The sequence below is a fragment of the Pyrus communis genome, chromosome 5 (genome assembly GCF_041283825.1).
Source record: "Pyrus communis isolate YQ-2024b chromosome 5, ASM4128382v1, whole genome shotgun sequence".
In the NCBI taxonomy this organism is placed as follows: Eukaryota; Viridiplantae; Streptophyta; class Magnoliopsida; order Rosales; family Rosaceae; genus Pyrus; species Pyrus communis.
In genome coordinates, this window is record NC_142569.1 from 22417384 (window position 1) to 22439196 (window position 21813).

The 21813-nt window shown below is 35.4% G+C and overlaps 4 protein-coding genes and 2 long non-coding RNA genes across 8 annotated transcripts; 4 read left to right on the forward strand and 2 right to left on the reverse strand.

The window, feature by feature from the left end:
- Nucleotides 1-2932: 2932 nt before the first annotated feature.
- LOC148696989 (uncharacterized) lies at nt 2933-5015 on the forward strand. The gene is made up of 3 exons (XR_015962992.1): nt 2933-3073; nt 4838-4896; nt 4989-5015. It is a non-coding gene; the product is annotated as an uncharacterized LOC148696989 (long non-coding RNA).
- On the reverse strand, nt 3417-4624 carry LOC137733555 (uncharacterized). The gene is made up of 5 exons (XM_088694787.1): nt 4539-4624; nt 4252-4294; nt 4071-4151; nt 3865-3981; nt 3417-3542 (listed from the first exon to the last, which is right to left on the reverse strand). The coding sequence occupies exons 1-5, from the start codon at nt 4607-4609 to the stop codon at nt 3432-3434; spliced, it is 423 nt and encodes a 140-aa protein (XP_088550913.1). The 5' UTR covers nt 4610-4624; the 3' UTR covers nt 3417-3431.
- Nucleotides 5016-5635: 620 nt separating the features above from the next.
- Nucleotides 5636-7261, forward strand: LOC137709503 (protein ANTAGONIST OF LIKE HETEROCHROMATIN PROTEIN 1). Its single transcript, XM_068448590.2, has 3 exons — nt 5636-6199; nt 6276-6501; nt 6578-7261. Exons 1-3 carry the CDS (start codon nt 5639-5641, stop codon nt 7042-7044), a joined length of 1254 nt encoding a protein of 417 aa, XP_068304691.2. The 5' UTR covers nt 5636-5638; the 3' UTR covers nt 7045-7261.
- A 330-nt stretch (nt 7262-7591) lies between these two features.
- On the reverse strand, nt 7592-8356 carry LOC148696990 (uncharacterized). Its single transcript, XR_015962993.1, has 3 exons — nt 8238-8356; nt 7761-7853; nt 7592-7659 (listed from the first exon to the last, which is right to left on the reverse strand). It is a non-coding gene; the product is annotated as an uncharacterized LOC148696990 (long non-coding RNA).
- Nucleotides 8357-8598: 242 nt separating this feature from the next.
- LOC148696991 (uncharacterized) lies at nt 8599-9666 on the forward strand. Its single transcript, XM_088694786.1, has 2 exons — nt 8599-8914; nt 8995-9666. The coding sequence occupies exons 1-2, from the start codon at nt 8600-8602 to the stop codon at nt 9505-9507; spliced, it is 828 nt and encodes a 275-aa protein (XP_088550912.1). The 5' UTR covers nt 8599; the 3' UTR covers nt 9508-9666.
- Nucleotides 9667-10854: 1188 nt separating this feature from the next.
- LOC137726867 (uncharacterized) lies at nt 10855-21338 on the forward strand. 3 transcript variants are annotated; one of them, XR_015962994.1, is made up of 16 exons: nt 10855-11321; nt 11683-12088; nt 12186-12363; nt 12458-12597; nt 13039-13888; nt 14046-14146; nt 14699-14843; nt 14940-15008; nt 15112-15157; nt 16143-16507; nt 17566-17645; nt 18352-18487; nt 19253-19427; nt 20049-20131; nt 20226-20431; nt 20907-21338. XR_015962994.1 is itself a non-coding variant. In XM_068465821.2 (15 exons), the coding sequence occupies exons 1-15, from the start codon at nt 11222-11224 to the stop codon at nt 20349-20351; spliced, it is 3000 nt and encodes a 999-aa protein (XP_068321922.2). In that variant the 5' UTR covers nt 10855-11221; the 3' UTR covers nt 20352-20687. The 3 variants fall into 3 exon arrangements, 1 of the variants encoding a protein (XP_068321922.2); XR_015962995.1 differs by lacking the exon at nt 20907-21338 and adding an exon at nt 16985-17043 and having other exon boundaries at nt 20226-20687; XM_068465821.2 differs by lacking the exon at nt 20907-21338 and having other exon boundaries at nt 20226-20687.
- Nucleotides 21339-21813: the final 475 nt, after the last annotated feature.

Consider the following 21813-nt stretch of genomic DNA (forward strand, 5'->3'; position numbering starts at 1 on the left):
ATTCACTTATTTTTTTTTTGCACTTTAAAAATAAAAAAATAAAAAATTCAACACTTGCATCAGCAATCAATGTAGGATGATCTGTAGCCTTTGTAATTTTTAGAGTCAATATTTTGACATGCCCAAAGTAACACATTGCTAAAAAAAAATAGAAAAAAATATATTCTCCAATTTTCCAAAAAAAAAAAAAAACAAAAAAAAGAGAGAAGACATATTATTAGATTGAAAACCAATGACAAACTGTCCTTTATGAACATTTATTGACGACTTAGTACTGGTTTGGTATTGAGGTGCTTTTATAAAAAGTGGGTATAAAAAATGTTGAGCTAAAAAAGATGTTTGGTAAACACTTAAAAACAGTTTATTTTTACAGTTTTGGGTTAAAAAAAGCTGAAAATGTGAAGCAGCAAAAATGAGCTTATTCTCATACCACAACAGAAGTAGTTTTTTTTTCAAAGCACAACAATACCAGACCAGTCCTTAATCAAACCAATATAAGCAAAGATGTTAAAAGCATTATTTGAACTCACTCAATTTATGGCACACTCCAAAACAATGACAAATAAGCCAAAAGTGCTTTGAGACCAGACAACATCCATCGCTAATGTTCCCCACATGCTCATTTTTTATTAAACAAAATAAAAAGTGTAATGCTACACTTACCATGTAATTGTACCATTATTTGTACTATTTTTCTAATGGAGGTAGAGCCCTCTAACGCATGTGGGTCATGTCCCTATTAGAGAGATGATACAAATAGGTGGCAAGAGTAGTATTTTTGAAACAAAAACAATTTGGAGATTAATAGATTTTTTTTATTGTTGGAGAAATAATTAATATTTCTTTTTTGTTTGGAGAAATAATTAAGGGAGCATTTTTGCTTACCACCATATACTATGGTGTATGCTCATCATACACCTAATTATCCGTCACGTGTCATTTTACTTAGCCTTGATTAAATATTTTCAAAATTGAAAAAGTAATAGTTAATGTAAAAGTTAACTAGAGTTGGATGAAATAACAGTAACAGATGATTAGATATATGATGACCATATATCAGAGTTATAGCGGTGAGTAAAAATACTCGTAACAATTAATGAAAAGAAAAACTAATGAAAATGATTTTAAATCTTTACATTTTAATAAAAAATCACTCACTAACTTTATTTAATAATAAAGACAAAAAAATAAAATAAAATAACCTAACAAAGGCTTAATACCCACATTTAGCTGTTTGCGTGAAGCAACATACTGATTTCTTTCTATTTTCACCCTCACCCCCCACACCCACCCCCAACCCACCCAAACATTTCTCCCTTCCTCTTCCTTCCTCTCGTGAGATTTTCATATTTAGCTAGCAAAACTCATGCCCCTCTCTCTCTCTCTCTCTCTCTCTCTATAGCTAGCTAGCTACTGGTGTAAATATATGAATGTATAAGGCTTATTTGATAGCTTTTTATTTCTAATTTTTATCATTGTGATTATTTTATTTTTGTGGGGTTATTTTCCAATAGTAGTCATGATGACGATGAACTTTTCAATATGCCCAAAACACGGAATGGTACATTCTACAAGTTGTGAGATTCTTGTGTCAAAAAATTAATAAGATAAAAAATAAAATTTTCCACCACTTATATAATAACACGTGGTATATCATTTGTGTTATGGGCACAAGAAAAAATTTCTCCAATCTGACACCCAAGCTCAAGAAATTGGATGGAGAGCTACATTTATTATTGTAGCTATGTGAAAAAAGTGAGGAAATTTTAATTTGGTAATTGAAAACAACTTTTTAAATATAATTACTGAGAACATAATCTTTTCAAGGTTTTGATCTAAAGAGTCACTTCTGGGTTCATCGTTTTCGGCACAATGGGTGCTTTTACAGGACCAAAAAGGATCTAAGTTTCAAACCTTGTGAAACTGAACCAAGAGTAAACACTTTTTATAAAACTTCACCAATAAGTAGACATTATTCATGAAACTGGACAAATAAGTAGACACTATTTATAAAACGAAAAGAAGAATTAGGCATTATTTCCAAAACTAAACCAATAGGTGAAAACTATTTATGAAACTGGACTATACACTATTTATGAAACTAGAGTAAGAACTAAACAATATTTATGAAACATGACCAATAACTAAGCACTATTTATGAAAGTGGACCAATAATCGACACTATTTATGAAACCAGACTAAGAAAGAGACACTATTAATGAAACTATACCAATTATTATACATTATTTATAAAACTGGACCCAATAACTAAGCATTATTTACGAAACGTGACAAAGAACTAGACACTATTTATGAAAGTGGAAAAAAAACTAGGCACTATTTATGAAATAGGACCCAATAAATAGTATAGTACCGTTCAGTTTCATAAATAGTGCAGTTTCATAAACAGTGTATAGGTTCCTGGGCGAGCGTTAGGTTATTTTTTATTTTATTTTATTCTTTAAATTGTGTCATTTTCATTAAAATTAAGTTTTTTTTTTTGACCTTTTTATTAAAATTTCATTCTTTTTCATTAAATAAAATTATAGCATGATTTTTAATTAAAATAAACTTAGCACAAACCCTTTTTATGAAAGTTCTCTTAATAAAATGCATGAAAGGGGCCCACACTTGGTTTGTCCCACTAATTGCTTGTATCATGGCAACGGTCGCGTTTGGTACGCGGGACGGGACGGGACGGAACGGGACGAGGCGTTCCGTCCCGCGTTTGGTGCGCCTAAAATGAGTGGAACGGGCTGTTCCATGGAACAGATTTTGGATGATTTTCTGTTCCACACCCCCACCCTGGAACGGGTTGTTCCACGTCTGTGGGACAGAAATTTCCAAAATTTTAAGACAAAAATGCCCCTTGTCTTTTTCAAAATTTACATCAAAAATCATATAACAAACCCTAATCCCTCTTATTCTCAGCCGTCCTCCCTCTGCATCTTCCCTTTCCTCCTCATCTTCTTCCCTGTAGCCTCTTCACCTCTGCATCTTCCGTGTAGCAGCTTTGCGAACCTTCCTCCTCATCCTCTTCCGTAGCATCTTCAGCTCTGCATCTCCGTTCCAGGTTCGATCTGTTTTTGTGTAGCTCTCGGTCTCTCTTTCTTCGATTGTTCAAATGTTTTTTATTTGTTCTCTGTTTATGTATTTGTTCTCTGTTTATTTGTTCTCTTTTTATTTGTTCTCTGTTTGTGTTTGATATTTTGTATCAACTAGAGTGCAGCAAAATACTAACTGATCTTTCGAAAAAATAAAATAAAAAATAGCTTGCAGCTGATTGTACGATAATCTCAAACTGTAAAATGTATAAAACATAAAAATATTTAGGTGGGGCTTACCACCGATGGTTGTCTAATTGGAAGCCAATCGTAGCTTCAAGCCAGGACTATATTGCCTAGTGAAATAAGATAGGTAGAAAGAAAAAACTAACCTCCAACTTCCATGTCCACCACACCCCCGAAGAGCAAAGCTCGCTTCTTATGAACACACATAGAGAACCCAGCACGAGGTCCAGGAGGCATCCCACTTTTCTTCACCTATAATATGAGTTTACAGTTATTAAAAAAATCTCAAACTTACAAGCTGCCAAATGTAAGTTGCCATTCATCATTAAATATGCATGCAAGGAAACTAGAAATAGAGTAATCATTGTACAAAAGCTTCAGAGTGATCAACACAAAACCACAGCATAGCTTCCACAATGTAAAACCTGCATACATGTTCTTCTACCCAAAAGTAGTATAACAGGTACTTTTACACAGCAGAATATTCAACATCCGAGTATGGGAGGGTAAGTGTCAGACAATCATGTCATGTTCCATTCACAGTAATAAAAGAAAACTGTGGCGAAGTAAGAACCTTGTTCCATTCCCAAGTCCTAGGATCAAGGGACCACAAGTCTGAATGAACAATTCCCTTCTCGGAGCCAGTTTTATTAGATGAAACTTCTTTGGAATAGCCACCATATAAGAAAATCTGCCATGTCAAAAAGAGACCACAAGGTCAAATCTTTGAGGAAGTCAAGACATGATATGCATATAATGAAATTGTTCTGAATCACTCACTTCATCTTGGTACACAAAAAACTGAAAACCACTTCGGGCACTTGGCCACAAGGAACCAGGACTAGGAGTTATTTCTTGCCACTGAAATGCAACATTGCAGAAGCATTAGTTAAACATATATGTACAGTAACGAACATGAATTAATAATAGTAGATTAACATGACAGAGCCAAGATCTCTACCTTGAACTGATCCAGGTCAAATACAAAGAGATCATTGTGATACCTGCACAACAAAGTTATGTCAACTCCACATTAGCACCCCAACTCCGATTATCATGCAACAATACATTACGGCTTGGGGCAGTTAATATGTCAATAAAACTTATGAAAGAACAGAGTTACAATAAAACCAACTTCGCAACTAAAAATGTAGTGGTTTGCATCTTACCTCGACATAGAAAATCAACACAAAATCTTGAGCTAAATAACTATGAAACTTCAAAATATTATAAAAATCCATTAACAACCTCACTTCTCTAAGCGTGTCATAAAAGCCTCCAAAAACAATAATCTTGTGCTTGTACAGTACCTGTAACATGACCAAAAGTATAGATTTTGAAAATTTGTGTTAGAAGACTAATGTTTGTATATAAAAATTGCAGCCATGTGGTAAAGAACAATGGTTCATTCTAAATGTCAATGGACTAATCCATGTGTTGACTGTGTTGAAAGGCACAAATTTTTTTGACATGTTTGGGTTTGATCTCATGTGGATTATTGGAAAAACAAAATGGTATTGCTCTGACAGATTGTTGGTCGCTTACAGGTCTGAAGACTAATATTACGAATCGTGATTCTAAATCAGCCCAAGATCGTTATTTATCTGTGAGTTTTGCATGTTTATCAGCTTATATGGTTTGGATCTTTTTTTTTTGTTGGATCGTTATTGTGCGTGTCTGATGCATTTTGTTTTCCAGATTCGGGAAACTGTCCCTTTCAGATTTTTGGATTTTCGATTCTGATTCTTGGAACTCTCTGTGCTAAAGGTATATAAATGTATTATTTGTTTTCTTTGCAGCTAAATTTTACTTTTTTTTTGGTTTTGTTTTGGTGATTTGGGACCTTTTTTGTGCATGTTTGGGTTGTTAATTGGTAATGCATGTTTTCTTGCTGATTTTTGTGCTAGCAATTTTATTTAAATCCACAGCTGCTTTTTTTCATTTGACTTGCTGTGATGGTTATGCTTGATTCATAAGATTTGAGGTAGTTGTGATAAAATTAGAACAGCTAAGTATCCTTATTCTAGGCAATAATATGATAGATTGGTTACCTTCTAAGCAATTTCTCCCATATATACATATATAGTGTACTAAACCAAAGTATTATTATAAGCAAAGTAATTTGCAGTCTATTTTATGAATTCGACATCCTCTTATTGTTAACTTGGATATACAAAGTTGTTATGTGACAGACAATATAGAAATGCAACAATGAAAAAAGGTGGCACCTTTTTTTGCATTCGGCTACTGAGATAGGCTCTTGTACAATTCGTCACTACCATCGAACGAATATTATACATTATATTATCATTATTACCAAGTCCAAGTATCTAAAATGAATTTAGCGTATGTTGATACTCCACTCATTCATGTGTTGTTTTTTTGCATGTGAAGGTATGGATGAATATGAGACTCAATTCTTTGTTCTTTTGAACGTTTGGATTATAATGGCACAAGTCTTTACTATGAATGCACAATTGTTGAGGTATAGACAACAACAAAGGAGACAACGGGAAATAGCTAGTTTAGAGCAGAGGACATTTGTTAGACTTCATGTTAGGAGAGAGGAAATAAATCGTATCACGCGATTGAGTGATACTAACTGTTTGTGGGAGCTACGAATGGATAGGAATGCATTTGCAGTTTTATGTGATTTACTACAAACTCGTGGTGGATTGGTAGATGATGGTCATGTTACAATAGAGGAGCAAGTAGCTACTTTTGTTAACATATTAGCCCACCACAATAAAAATAGGTCAATGCAAGTTAGATTTTTTAGGTCTGGTGAAACTATTAGTCGATATGTCCGTAGAGTATTGCGTGCATTACTCAGTTTGCAAGATGTGTTGTTTGCAAAACCAACCCCTATCCCAGAGGATTGCACGGAATCAAGATGGAAATGCTTTAAGGTAATAATCATAGTAAAATCATTAATAACATAATTATTTGTAATTGCTAATTAATATAAGTTTTTCTTTTGTCTAGGGTTGCTTAGGAGCGCTAGATGGAACTTACATAGGGGTCACTGTGCCTGATGCCGATAGACCAAGATATAGAACAAGGAAGGGTCATATAGCAACTAATGTGTTAGGCGTATGCACACACGACCTCAAATTCGTATATGTGTTATCCGGTTGGGAGGGATCAGCTACTGATTCGAGAGTTCTTGGTGACGCTGTTACTAGAGCTAATGGCCTCAAGGTCCCAACTGGTAATATAAACAAGCACCTAGTATTTTTCCTTACCTTTGTTGGCCAACAACTAAAATTTATTATCAACTAATATAGGTACATATTATTTGGTTGATTCCGGATATACGAATGGTGAGGGTTTTCTGGCACCGTATAGAGGCACTAGATACCATTTGCAAGAGTGGGAAAACAATTCACGGGCACCTACGAATCATGAAGAATATTTTAATATGAAACACTCACGTGCTAGGAATGTCATTGAGAGATGTTTTGGCCTCCTCAAACGACGTTGGGCTATCTTACGAAGTCCTTCCCACTATCCAATCAAGATTCAGGGGCGAATGATCACCGCATGTAGTTTACTTCATAATTTTATCAGAATGTATATGGCAGTTGATCCTGAAGAAAATGCAAGGCTTGCATTTGATGAATTACCTATAGGGGAAGATTTACCAGAAGTATTAGCCTACATTGAAACCGTTGAGTCAAGCCAAATATGGACTCAATGGAGGGATGATCTTGCAAGAGAAATATATGATGAGTGGAGAGGAAGAAGGGCTTGAAAATTGGTTAACATGGTAGTTGTTGTAATTGTCTTTTAGATGGGGACTCAATTTAGTTGTTGTAATTGGCTTGAAAATTCGTAACATCAAGACTATTGAGATGTTTGTTATTGTAATATGGTAATTGGGAGTTATCTAGATGTTATGGCTTATTTGATATGTTTATTTGTGTTACTAAATTTTAATAAATTTTAAAATTAGGGTGTAGTCATTGTCATTTGATTTGGCTTATTTGATTTGGTAATTAAACTATTGATTTGGCTTATTTTAAAATTAGGTTGTCTATTGTTTCAAGTGCATTAGGAAGTAGCGTTTTATTTGATTTGGTAATTGATTAGTACAACTAATATAAATTTAGTCATTGTCATTTGATTTGGCTTATTTGATTTGGTAATTGATTTGGTAATTGATTAGTACAACTATCCAACAACTATCCAACAAGTAACAGACTAACAGAAAAGAAAACAAAGTGCTTGATACAACAAACTAACCAAAAAAAGCGACAAATGCAATAATCCTAATGGGAGAGAAACAAGGAAATACCTGAACCAGTTTAATATTGAGTTTGCTGACATAAAGTCTTTCCATTCGAAAAGAGGCCTCATTACTTGATAGCTTCACAAAAAAGGAACCAAAGGTAAGAAAGGAAATTTACTACATGACTATCTAAACGAGCAAAACTTGCAATCCTCATATATTTACTGCATGATTCATACCTGTACAATGACATCAGAGATATAATTTTTCATTTCGTCTCTCTGTTCAACAGGCAATGCATTCCACCTATACTTGATAACCCCTTCTAGGACCTGAATGTGGATGCAAAGAAAACCCTCATAATATCAGCACCTTAAATTACAAATAGAAAGATTTATACAGGTTGTAATGAAAAGCTACATAGAATTTTTTCCAAAGCACCAAACCATGAGAAGGCCAATGAATATGCAACAAGATTAGATGGTATAAGCATTCTGTAGACTTTATCTGATGCCTTGTTTAACAAAGAACAAAATCTACACCTAAGCAGTCAACTTGATTATTATTGTTGTTGTTGTACCCACATAAAGGCATTCTATTTTTGGCTTGCTTCAGCCTTGCTGCCCAACTGCAAGGACCATCTGGGCATCTGACAGTGGCCTTGTTAGACAAAATGTAAATGCACTGGTCATAGATTGTTATGCAACACAACTGACCTGCAGGGCAAAGAACTTGGTGTTTAGGTTCTTTGCGCTCTGTAAAATGTGCACAACTTGGAGCCACATATCAGGATTGTTTTGCAAGTCCCTCAATATCTGGTCTGCAGCTGTCCTCTGTATTGTCAACAAACTAACCAAAATTACTCTTAGAACATAAAATACTTAGAGAACTAAACTAATATAAATTTAGTCATTGTCATTTGATTTGGCTTATTTGATTTGGTAATTGATTAGTACAACTAATATAAATTTAGTCATTGTCATTTGATTTGGCTTATTTGATTTGGTAATTGATTAGTACAACTAATATAAATTTATTTGTGTTACTTGTGTAATATATGGCTTATTTGATAGATTATATGGCCACCTCACGTAATTGGATTGATCATGAGGAGGATGTACTACTTACCATCCTCGAGGAGATGGTTGCTGATGGTGTTAGGTGTGAGACCGGCAATTTTAAGGCTGGTACTTTTGTAACGGTTGCCTCCAAGATGAGGGAACAGATTCCTGGCATTAATATAGAGCCGAAGCATATACAAAACAAATTGAAGCGTCTGAAAGAAAAGTATTCGTCTGCATATGACATGATGAATACATCTGGATTTGGTTGGGATGATGAGAAAAAATGTGTTGTTGTGGATAGTGACGAAATACTACAGGAGTGGGTGAAGGTAAATTTTTTTTTTCTTATTCTTTATCAATTAATTGTTTTGAAAGTCTTAACCTTGATTTCTTTGGGTTCTTATTGTAGAAACATCCCAATGCATCTTGCAAACCAAATAAGCCATTCCCGTTGTATCCACGGCTATGTACGGTGTTTGGGAGAGACCGAGCCACGGGTAGCATTGCTGAATCAGCGGCAGATGCAATTGAAAATATGGGTTTGGAAAGTGAGGATTGTGAGACTTCTGAGATACCTTCGCTTTCACCTACCCCATCTCCTTCTGTTGCTACATCTAGTGCTTCTCAACCTGTTAGGAAAAGGAAGAGGAGCAGGAATGATGGTGATGCAAATATTGTATCTGTTATCAGTGAAGGTTGGAATAAAGCTGTTACTGAAATGAAGAAATTAGGTGAAAGTTTTACTTTTAGAGAAGCAAAAGCTAGACTACCTTCTGAGCTTCAGGCCATGGGTCTCCCATACGATCAGGTGTTAAGAATTTCAATGAAGTTAGTGAAAGATACCGATCTGATGGGTATTTGGAGCACCTTGGATGACTCACAGAAGCCAGATTTCATTAAAGTGTTTATGGAGAGCCTTTGAGGTTTTAGTATTTGTGGTTTTAGTATGGGGAACTTTATCAACTTCTAAGTGTTTTCATTATTACTTTAGCAAGACATTATTTGTTTTTTAAGTCAGGACGAATGTTTGATTTCGGATATTTCATGTTTAAGTTATGCATATTTCATTTTCTTTGTTTAAGTTCTAAATGTTTAAACCCTAAAATGTTTACGATATGCATGATCATTAAACTTATATATTTTTCAACATTTGTCATGTGCTCTTATGTGGTTTGCCTTGTTCCTGCAATGGGGAATATTTAGAGGGGTGTCCTTCTAAACAAGGCCAATTCTAATGTTTGTAGAACCTATTAAGGTGCTTGGGGCTTGTTCCCCCACTCGAGAAATCCTGAACTAGGCCATTGATTCGAGACCTAGTTAAAACTTCTTTTCTCTTTCTTTCAATTTGTTAATACACTCTATCAAGGCCTTAATCTGCTTACCATGTTCCTCCCAATTATCATGGAGGCAACCCAAATAATGCATTAGATGATCAATTTCCTCCCTTCCTCTGTTAAATTTTCTTCTACTCCATTTCATCAAATTTTCACTAGAAGAGTTTAATTCTCGTTGCCATTTCTCCAACCATCCACACCTACTTTGAATACTCCAGCTCTCTTCAACAATTTGTTAACTTTTGTGTATATATTCTTGTATTCTTGGGATTCGTAGTTTATTATGATTTTATGTAAATTATTTATTTCCTTAGTGATAGGATTGTAACATCTTATAAATCCATCCTTAACAACAACAACCCACAATTGAAAGGACCAAAATTAGGGACTAAAAATTGAATTGGGGTGTGGGTTTTGCAATTTGCACAATAAAATTTGATGGGTTTGTGGTGAAAATTCGAATGGAGGTGTAGAAAACGGGAAAAATTACAAATTTTAAAGGGGTTTGCATGTGAAACACAATATATACCTATTAAAATTTGGACCAAGAAAAACAAATAATGGATAATAGTGTTCAAATTTGAATAACTTAAAAAAAAAAAAAAAAAAAAAAAAAAAAAAAAAAAAAAAAAAAAAGAGTCATGTCCCGTTCCGCCCATAAAATTGTACCAAACAACACCGGAACATGGGTATTTTAGTCATTTTAATCTTTTGGTTCCGTTCCGTCCATGTGCTACCAAACGCAGGACGGAACAACAGTCTTGTTCCGTCCTGCGCATACCAAACATAACACAGAACATCTGTTCCGTCCCGTCCTGTCCCGTCCTGTCCCGTCCCGTCCCGTTCCGTCCCGTCCCGTCTGCGTACCAAACGCTACCAACAGGATGGCACAGAGAGAAGCCAAAACCGGTCCAGGACGGTTACACACATACGGCCCAACGGTTAATGAACTAACCAAGCTCAGATAACACATATTTTGATAGAAGAGAGAAAATTCAAAACAGAATTAAAACAGCTGACCAAAATCGATAACAAAATTAAATCCCAGGTTAGTCTTTCTTCTTCGTCGTCGTCGTCGTCGTCTTCTTCTTATTCTCTCTGTAACTCCGTAAGCAATTTCTGAAAGCTCGGCAAACCAGACAAAACCCTATCAGCCAGGGTCCACGCTCGTCCTTGCTTGGCGCTGAAGCTTTGAATTTTCAAGGGATTTGACTCGGATTTTGCGGTAATTTGATTTTGGTCGGAGTTTCGTTGTGCTTTTAGTGGATTAGGGTTGGGATTCTAGGGTTTCCGGGAGCAAAGATGAAGGCCTTGAATAGCATAGAGGATCTGATCGAGGAGATTAAGCTTCGAGTGGTTTGGTGGGCCCTGTTTGTCTTCTGTGTTGCATACTTTCTTTCCTGTAAGTGCTCCAATTTAATAGAAATTTGGGTTTCTGGATTCTGTGTTTATATTTTTCTACAAATTTGATGTAATTTATGAAATTTGATGCTTTCTCGAGAAGGGAGGGGGAGGAGTTTGATGATTTCTGATTGTATGGAAGTTGTGTGGTTCAAAAAGATGATAGCTTTTTGTTCCAATAATTAGGAATCAGTTAGTTTCGCTTCGAAGAGAAAAAAATTAAGTGAAAATGCATTGATTTTGGTTATATTTTTCCTGATTTCTTCAACATGTATATGGTAAACTTAGCGAACTCAATGTGGTTGGTTTTTCATTCTCAGAAGCGTTTTTCCTGACTCCATTTCTTTTGTCCTTCATTGCAGATTCGAGTAAATCAATGTGGATGAATTTACCCGTATCAATTTTATTGGTTTCGATGCTACGTATTCTAATGAATAACGTGGAATTCCGTTGGAAGAGTCAAAAACTTGTTCGTCCACAGTCATATTTGTCTCATTTGGAGAAGAAACAGTTGTCATTGAATGATCCACGACTCTCTACTGGGGCTCCACCACCAAAATGGAAAAGGAAAATTGGTTCTCCAATCGTAGAGGATGCAGTTAAAGATTTCATTGACAAACTTTTGAAGGATTTTGTGATTGATTTGTGGTATTCAGATATTACTCCGGACAAGGAGGCGCCAGAGCAGATACGTGCGATAATCATGGATGCTCTGGGTGAAGTATCCGGAAGAGTTAAAGAGATAAACCTTGTTGACTTGCTAACAAGGTACCCCTTCTGTTTCTTGTAGAAGTGAACCATTTGCAAGTTGTTATGAAGCTTTTATCGTTAAAGCAACATAATTAATGGTTGTTTTATGTTTCAGGGATATTATTGATTTAATAGGGGATCATATAGAACTTTTTAGAAAAAACCAAGCTGCTATAGGTGTTGATGTTATGAAAACGTTGTCTTCAGAGGAGAGAGATGAAAGGTTAAAACATCATCTCATGGCTTCGAAGGAGCTCCATCCTGCATTGATTTCACCCGAGAGTGAGTACAAGGTGTGAGTGGATTGTTCTAACAGAAATTAGTTTTGTTTTTGGATTTTATCTCTTGCATATGTCTTCCATAGGCTGATGTTTATATATTCAATAGGTTCTTCAGCGGCTAATGGGTGGGGTATTAGCTGTGGTGCTAAGACCACGAGAAGCACAATGTCCAGTGGTTAGATCTATTGCCAGAGAACTTCTAACAAGCTTAGTAATTCAACCTGTTTTGAATTTTGCAAGCCCTGGGTATGTTATATTATATTTATGATCGAGTTATCATTCTTTTGTTGTGTTTTATTATTATTTTTGCCTAGAGGGTGTTAAATTCTTTTAAAGGGATTGTCAAGCATCGAACTGACCTTTTGTATCTAGCATTTAGTATCTATTGAGACGATGGCCTGGGTTAATCCTTATTTCTTGTCCTGGTTTTTCAAAATATGTTACAAAACTGTGGTACAAATCTTGTAGTGTAATATTATTGTTGTTATTATTCTCCTAATATATTTATGTAATTGTTTAGAGCTTACGGAACATGTGATCATACCAATGGTTGTGCATGCGTAGAAACATTGTAATAATGAAATTCGCCATCAATTTAATTGGATGAAATGTTACATATGTTTACATTTATCTTCTCTCTGTTAAAGAAACTTAAGCCATTTTAACTTACAGTTTCTCTTTAATCAGGTATATCAATGAATTGATTGAACACATTTTGCTAGCCATTAAAGAGGAAATCAGTAAAGTGGTAAGTGGGGACCGATCAGCTGCAGGGGTTGTACATGATCAAGATTCTTCACTGAGGAAATATGCAACCTTTAACCAAAGCACTGTTATGACATTGGCTAAAGGTGACCATCAGAGAGAAGCGTATTCAGATTATAATAAAGTCCAGGAAGATCCTTTGCAGTCACGGCCTGCTGATTGGGCACGAGTTTTAGAGGCTGCAACACAGAGAAGGACTGAAGTTCTTGCTCCTGAAAATCTTGAAAATATGTGGACAAAAGGGAGAAATTACAAAAAAAAAGAGCACAAGAAAAAGATAAGAAGAGTTCAGGAACCTATATCTGAGTGTTCTGGAATAGATAGTGCTGTACCTGCTAAAAATCTGGGCAATGAAATGGTAGCCGACAGGCATGAAATTTCTACAGGAAAGGAAGATAGATCTATTGTGAAGCTGAGAAGTGAATTAAGTTTAGATACTCAATTAAGTGGTGGGACCAAAATGGAACTACACTTCTCTTTAGATCCCAGTGAAGAATCATATGCGGATCAAGGGCATCTTGTTAATAAATTGGAGGACATTGGAAACCTTGCTGCCGATGGAAATAAAAGTAGGCTTAAAAGATCAAATAGCACTTCTGCTTTGAAAATCCAGCCGGACACAAAAAGAACATTGACAGAAGGTGGAGGGTCTATCATATCAGAATTCTATAGCCCTGAGTTTGGCAGGCATAAAGAAGACCATATTAGTAAGAGTGCCTCGGATATGTTAGTCCACTGTGTGGGACAACAAGTTCCCAAGCTCAGGTGCCGGGTAAGCATTTTACATTTATGTAAATTTTAAAATGTTTAGTAGATATCGTAGGTTTTCATGATGCCAACCATTGCAGCTTCTTCAGTGCTGGAATATGTTGAATCACACGTTTTCTTTGAATCTGAGTTGACTTTTTGTTCAATATGTATGTCTGTAGGTTATGGGAGCCTACTTTGAGAAACTTGGGTCAAAATCTTTTGCAGTTTATTCAATTGCAGTTACAGATTCGGAAAACAGAACTTGGTTTGTGAAAAGAAGGTTTCATTCTCATCTATTTTTATTTTTTTCAATTTTCTTTTTATTACGCAGAGTCACATGTCTGCACAACACATGCATGCACTCACTTTTACAAAAACAAATTACAGACACATAGTTCGTATACAGAATTCATATTTGATGAGGATGTCCTCATTTAGAGAAAAGTAAGGACCAAATTATTGAGACCCCACCTTGCAGTGTAATCCCATGATGCAAACACGTACTTCCTATACAGAATCTTTTAGACCTTCGATCATCGTGTTCATTTCTGTATTCACAAGGAATACTGTCTTCGAATATTTGATTGACGACAATTAGATGGCTAAAGGGATTTATAATTGTTAATTTATCCTTGCTTGGATGGGTACCATTATTTGGTCCTTATTTTTTTATAAAGTGAAGGCATCCTCACTAGAGAAAGACGAGTGTCTGTTCTTACATAGGTTAAGAAAGTTCTTGAAGTCTCTATTTCTACTTGGTCCATATTCCAATTCCATATATGAATTTTTCTTGTTTATCCTTTGATTTTTTATTTTTTATTTCTCTCTGCAGATATAGGAATTTTGAACGACTGCATCGCCATCTTAAAGACATTCCAAATTACACTTTACATCTACCACCCAAAAGAATATTCTCGTCAAGCACAGAGGATGCTTTTGTTCATCAGCGATGTATTCAGCTAGACAAATATCTGCAGGTATGATGTAGGTTCTTCACTGTATTTTTTCTATCCCTCCCCGATTTCTCACTGTCTTTTCTCTTGTTGTTGCTTTAATTTGCTGTATTTTCCCAGGATCTGTTGTCAATAGCTAATGTTGCCGAACAACATGAAGTCTGGGATTTTTTAAGTGGTTCATCAAAGGTATTCATCTTCTTGACATAGAATTTTAGTGTAGATGAACGTCTCTCTCTCTCTCTCTCTCTCTCTCTCAGCAGTATCTTTTTTTCTTTTATGTTGCTTTCAGAATTACTCTTTTGGAAAATCTCCTACAGTGATGAGAACTCTTGCAGGTATGTGGTTTTTTTTAATTTTTTTTTTTTGGCATACGACATTCATATTTTTTGGGGTTGTCACTTTTTACTCTCAAATTTGTACCCACTACAACCACATTCATATACACAATTCACACACCCACACCCATATTGTGGCTGGCAATGTAAGTTATCAACTAAATTTGATTCTTGACACAATATAATTGTTTTTAGTTTTTGGATGCTCCCTGTCAATTTCTGCTAGTTGGATCAGAGATACAGAAATTTGTTCACCTTTTCTTTTTCAAACATTAAAAGTTATTGAATTAATTAATGATTGCCAGCTTGAGGCACATTAAGAAATTAAGCGACGTCCCAAGGAAAAAATATTGTTGACGAGTTATACCCGGTTACTTTATGATAGATTGTTAGTAGTTAGTCCCAGTATAATAACTAAGTTGTGCTTTGATATATATATATATATATATAGACACACACACACACACACACATATATATAGGACTTATAAAGCATAATTTGAGAGAGAGGTATCGTGCTTTGTAATATATGGTTACTTAGGCTGCAAGGGTAATCTTGCTGAAAGGTGTTTCAAGTTATCTTGTGGAGGAAGGTTGGTAATGGGAATTAGTGATCGAGTATAGAACGTAAATCAGGCTTTAATGGGGCTTAATCAGGAGGACTTTACATGGATGGAGATCTGAGGTGAACAATATTCTTTAGAAGGCAATTGTTCAAACTTTTTCTCTTCTATTAACTAGGAACAAAAGTCTCCATTACCAAAGTACAAATCAGAAAGCAATATATGACATATGTTAAAGAACTTCAACAAGGCATTTTCTAAGATTCCAAAAACCTTTGGTCGACACTCCAAAATGCTTATGGTCCTAGATCGTAATATTTGTGCTTGTTTTTTTTAGCAGTTTTGTTAATACTATTGAGATTTCTCATATTTTCTTATTGCTTTGGAAATTTTTTAAGTTCATTAATTATTTGATTCAAGCAGTCAATGTGGATGACGCTGTGGATGACATTGTACGCCAGTTCAAAGGGGTTTCAGATGGGTTAATGCGTAAGGTTGTTGGTTCTCCCACATCCGAGGCCTCATCTTTATTTCCTGGATGGAACTTATCCGGGAATGCAGATGAGACAGGTGTCCTTGCTTTTAGCCAAAATACAGCAGAGTCAACAAATAGCTTTTCAGATAACGAGGAAGGTACCCTAGAAATTGGGTGGCATTCAGACAATGAATTGAACTATAAGGGTTATCCACCTCGGGTTGTACATACAAGGACCTTAGGTTTGGAGAAGAAAGCTGATTTAGTTGGCAAGGGTGGCTTTCTGGAGGATCCAATTGGAATGCCACCTGAGGTATTACTAATGTCATCCGAGTTCATTCTATTTAAGCATTATAGTCACTATCATGATACTTGATATCTGAATATACTTTAGTTGATTACAGTATGTAATTTCTTATTGATTCAAGTTTCTTTTGGTATGTAAGCCACTAGAGTGCTAATATTATTTGATAAGGCTGAATGTTAAGGTATAACATAGATCAGGTTAAAATCACCTTGAAGTATGCCGGAGTTGACTCAATTTGTTAGGAAAAAAGCTCCGGTTATATGCAATAGGATTGGCCTTATGTCTGACCTTTTTCATCACTCTCGATATCTTGTATCTCATTCTCCTATTTTCATCATCTCCTCTTCATGGCATGTTGCATTTTCTTTTTCACACAAGTTACTCATAGCTTTAATCATTTTATACCATGAATTATTTACTAGGTTTATTTTGTTATCCACTTTTTCACTTTGTTAATTTTTTTGAACAATGTTCTCTATGCAGACTTTGGATCCTCCTGTTTCCAGCTTAACACATTCTCTATCTTTGGTTAGAAAGTATAGGTCTCATTCTCCTATTTTAACACATTCTCTATCTTTGGTTATAATGTAAATAGCTAGGACACGCTTATACTGAATGAATATTAAGTATACCAAGAAATTTAGCCCAGTAGATAACAGATTGAATCTAACAGCTAGACAAGTTTTTCACAGCTTGACCTGAATAATTAATCTAGTTCACCAAGATTCTCAAAGTTTCCAACCTTGAGATGGGTTCAACCATGCTCAAGGTTCTAACGGACGATTGCCCATGGAAATTCAGTATAAAGATGAAGTTAGAAATGCGATTCAGTAAATTTATATGGACATGTAAATCATAAGAAAATAATATCTTGACTAGTGAAAGGTTGCTGTCAAAGTAATTGTGAATTGCATGTATTAATTTTAGATCTTTCAGTGAAAGCTACTGGTTTATCTGACGATCACAGTTATATTCAATATTTTTTTTAATTAAATATCACAGCTCTTTTTAGAGACATCTTTGATTCTCTCTGATATTGATCTTTACAACTTGTTTTCTTTCAGTGGACTCCACCCAATGTTAGCGTGCCTCTGTTGAATCTAGTGGACAAGGTATTTCAACTTAAGAGAAGGGGCTGGCTGAGGTGAGCTGTTCATACTTTGATGGTTTAGGGAATATCCTGATGATGCATGATTCTGTATTCATTATTGACTCGATCAATGCTTTTGATATTTTTTTAGTTTGCCTGATTGTACTTCAGGTATGTCATCAGCTCTTGTAACTTGATCTTGGATAAAAGATTAGGAACATGCATGATTGTTATCCAGTTTTTCTAATAAACAGTAAAATATTCGGCCATCCAGTCTGTTTTCTTGAAAATGTTGAAAGTAACCAACACCATATGCCATCCGGGCAAAGTTTTTGTAGATTGGTTATTCGATGTGCCATTTCTCTTTATTGTGCTTATATTTCTTTCGGTTGCTCATCTCACCCAATTATTTCCTCATTTATTGAATTTGTTCTTTGAAGTTAACGACCTTTTGCTTTCTTGTTAGTGTATGAACAATGTTCTATAATTCTTTAGTATGTTCTAGTTTGGTTCTTCTTTAATTTTACTTTTCTCTTTCTCTTTTATTCAATAACTATGGTTTGCTGAACGTATTATATTCTTTTCCCTGTGTATGTATGAGTAGCTGTTTATAGCTTTATAAGCTTATTTTCTTTATTCCTTTTAGTATGTGGACAATGTCCCAATTACGGGTGGAATTTTATATAAACAGTAGTGCTGGAACGTGTGTAATTAGATTAAATAACTGGTCTTTCACACATGCTTACTTTTGTCCATGCAGACGACAGGTCTTTTGGATGTCAAAACAAATATTGCAGTTAATGATGGACGATGCTATTGATGACTGGCTCATGAGGCAGATTCATTGGCTTCGAAGGGAGGATATTATTGCTTCGGGAATTTATTGGCTTAAAGATGTAAGGACTGAACCAATTATAAACATCTTCATTTTACTGAACAAGCATAGACAACCTTAGTGGTGTAACGGTTCAAATCTTAAATGAATACTGCAATAGAATAGTTATACAAATCATTTGTTGGTGCTTATTTGTCTTCCACATTATATCATGGTAACTGTGTTTCATATGTGAATGGAGTCGCCTTTTCTTGGGCATTCCTCAGTATGTTTCTGAAAGGGAGGGGTGAGGCCCGTTGGGTGATTCCGTTCTTCAGGTTCAGTCCCTGTGCAAAACTATGCCCCCACTATTAATTATTTATATTGCATTTTGGTTGTATGTGACGTAAGAACCTGACAGAAAATAAATCTATATTGCTTAAAGGGACTATTGCTGAGATTAAAAGACAAAACTCCTACTGAAAGTCCGTTTTTGTTTTTAATTTACCTACTGAAAGTCTGCACAAATCACATATAGAGGTGTTAATTTTTTTCTTTGTTTCTTTAGAATTGTCTTTCTCGAAGCTTGCAGACTTTTTGCTTACATTTGAAATGAGGGACATAATGTACTCCTGTTTGTTCAGTTTTAATTTCTGTGAATTCTGAGTTCTTAATCATCATCATAACTTTGGCATGTCTTTCCTAGATTTCTTTTCAATGTATAATTATCCTTGCAGTTAGAGGGAAAAACAATATTTAGAAATTTGAAAGGAAAAGAGTTGCTTATTTTTGCTTTCTAATCATGTGTTTTTTCTGACAAAAAAATAAAACCATGTGTTTTTTTTAGGGTCTATGGCCAAATGGCACATTCTTCCTTAGAGTCGGCAATGTTCAAGACGGCAATCAAAACCCTCTTCAAAATATAAGTCAATTTGGCGGCAGCAAGGCTGGTAAACAGGGGTCTTTTGAGCACCAGCTTGAGGCTGCTCGCAGAGCTAGTGATATCAAGAAAATGCTCTTTGGTGAGTAGTTGACGTTATCTATTTTCTTGTTAGTGTTCCTGTGTCTTAGTTTGAAGTGGCTACCTTAGTCTTCCTGGTAATGTTACTGCCTTGTGTTTTTTTAGTCAAACGTCTGTGTTCCAGAAGTTGGTACTTAATTTTTAGGCTCAAGTAAACTATTTTTCTGTGATTACATAATCAAAGGTAAGTACTATCTGTTTTTTTCTCTGTAACTTATTGTACTATATTTATTTTAAATAGCAGCCCCTTTGTACGCTTAAAACTTCGGATTATAAGAGTTGTATGGTTTGAGGTTTCGACCCTGTTTTTTCAACTGAGAAATATTGGTGTTGCTTTTAGATGTAAATTTATCATCACTTTCCATGCGAAACTTACAATTTGACACAACTCATGAATCTTCTGTTACTTTCTCAGTATATACATACATACATGCATTTTTTCTGGCTTGATTCAGGTGTACATGCATTTTTCACCCACCCACACACACACACAAACATATTTATAGTATTCCATGATTGTTCGACTAGTGTGAATACTATAGAATTATGTGTGTAATTAATTATCTAATAAATTCCTTTAACTAATACATGAAAAACAACAAACTGATCCCCACTTTAACAGATGGAACTCCGGCGCCCTTGGTTAGCTTAATTGGGCATAAGCAGTACAGACGTTGTGCAAGGGACATCTATTATTTCATTCAGGTTAGTCTCTCATCCTCTTATATTGTCTGCTGAAATTTAGTTTGTCATTTCTTTCAAGCCAAACGTGTTGATTCCAAATTATTCTGACGTGCAGTCTACCATCTGCATAAAGCAACTTGCTTACGCAATACTTGAACTTTCACTCGTTTCAATTTTTCCTGAGCTGCGGGATCTTATTGTTGATGTTCATCAAAAGATGGGTGTTGATCAAACTGTATAGTGGATCGATATATTTGTGTCATCCTTGCTCTTGATGGTAGCCTCTTATCTTCCCAATGATCACAAACCTCAAACACCGAGGTATATTTCAAGATACGCAAGACTCAATTTTCTCAGGCGTTGCCTGTAGTATTGGTTTTTGTAGAACTTCCGAAAATTCTTTTCGGAATGTGAGAAATAGTGGTGTTTTCACTTTCTCTCGCATTTCAACTGTACAAAATTGTAGTTGTAGGGTGTGTACAGGCGTCGTCTTCTTTGTGTATATTTTGTGTGTGAAGAAAATATGACCAGTGATGGTGCATTCATCATTGCATAATGCAGCAGTGAGTATTGATCATCGAACTTGTCATTTTACGTTACTATTTAAGTAATCCAATTTTTACCCAACTGTCAACTACATCGAATATAAACAATATTAAAAACAAAGAACGCATCGAAATATAGTGTTTGTATTTTTTTTGGTCGATAGATATAGTGTTTGTATAACTATAGCCAATTGTGCGTTACTCCAACAACATGAATGACATATAAAGTTGATCAGTCTTGTTATCAATAGATTCGACGAAGGACGACAAGAAGAACCCTAGACCCCTTGACAAGAAGACTCCGTATTGCCTGCTCAGTCCCAATTCCTTTGACACCCTTGTGCAACCCACAACAGTACTGTTTGTTTCTGAGGGTGAAACAGAAGAATGAATGCAGGTGCTAAACAGAATGCAGCAGCATTCATGTATACGATTGCCTCTGTATTCACAGTGCAATCAGGGAAGTGATTTGTTTCGCATTTGGCATCACTCCCGCCAACAACAGAATCTCAAAACCCCACTTCTCCAAAGTCCAAGCCGAAAGATAAAAACTGAAATGGAGACAAGATTGATGATTTGAAAATGGGACTAAGCAATACTGTTTTAATGATATATATATATATATATATATATGAGTGCTAAGGCTGCAATGTTTAGCAGCTGTGACCCTCATTCCTTCTTTCTCTACACTGATTTCTTGTTCTCTGTTTGCCAAATTTCTTGCACGGAAACACACAAAATAAAAACTTTAACATAGCGTCAAAGCCTAGGTTCGATTAAGAACAGCGAGGCATTTGTGAAAGCTGTTTTTCAGGGGACATTTTCAAGAACTTGAAACCCCAGAAACTGATTTAAGACTTCAAGGATGTTTAATGGAGAAAACTATGATTTTCGGAGGATAAGGATGACAACCATCTTCGAGTCCCACGTTCTCCGGAAAATGGTTCAAAATGGATATGAATTGTCAGAGTCGGATGATGAAACACAGGAAGAACTCTCAGTTGCTCAGAAAATCTCACTGAGAGAGAATGTGATGAGAGATGCCAAAGCTCTGGGAATAATGCAAGGAGCAGTTTCGGATGCAAATTTTCCCAGATATCAAACGAAGAAACAGCTAAAGCTGCTTGGTAAGTTCTGCAAAGAGAATGCAGAGGTGAC

Bases quoted from the DNA above. Each gene is read 5' to 3' on its own strand.
- LOC137726867 (XM_068465821.2), top strand. From the start codon at position 11,222: ATGAAGGCCTTGAATAGCATAGAGGATCTGATCGAGGAGATTAAGCTT. The intron at 11,322-11,682 runs GTAAGTGCTCCA...CCTTCATTGCAG, and splicing joins TGTTGCATACTTTCTTTCCT to ATTCGAGTAAATCAATGTGG. The intron at 20,132-20,225 runs GTTAGTCTCTCA...TCTGACGTGCAG, and splicing joins ACATCTATTATTTCATTCAG to TCTACCATCTGCATAAAGCA.
- LOC137709503 (XM_068448590.2), top strand. From the start codon at position 5,639: ATGTTGATACTCCACTCATTCATGTGTTGTTTTTTTGCATGTGAAGGT. The intron at 6,200-6,275 runs GTAATAATCATA...TCTTTTGTCTAG, and splicing joins CAAGATGGAAATGCTTTAAG to GGTTGCTTAGGAGCGCTAGA. The intron at 6,502-6,577 runs GTAATATAAACA...CAACTAATATAG, and splicing joins TGGCCTCAAGGTCCCAACTG to GTACATATTATTTGGTTGAT.
- LOC148696991 (XM_088694786.1), top strand. From the start codon at position 8,600: ATGGCCACCTCACGTAATTGGATTGATCATGAGGAGGATGTACTACTT. The intron at 8,915-8,994 runs GTAAATTTTTTT...TTCTTATTGTAG, and splicing joins TACTACAGGAGTGGGTGAAG to AAACATCCCAATGCATCTTG.
- LOC137733555 (XM_088694787.1), bottom strand. From the start codon at position 4,609: ATGTTACAGGTACTGTACAAGCACAAGATTATTGTTTTTGGAGGCTTT. The intron at 4,295-4,538 runs GTTGTTAATGGA...TTTGTTGTGCAG, and splicing joins GACACGCTTAGAGAAGTGAG to GTATCACAATGATCTCTTTG. The intron at 3,982-4,070 runs GTGAGTGATTCA...TTGACATGGCAG, and splicing joins TTTTTGTGTACCAAGATGAA to ATTTTCTTATATGGTGGCTA.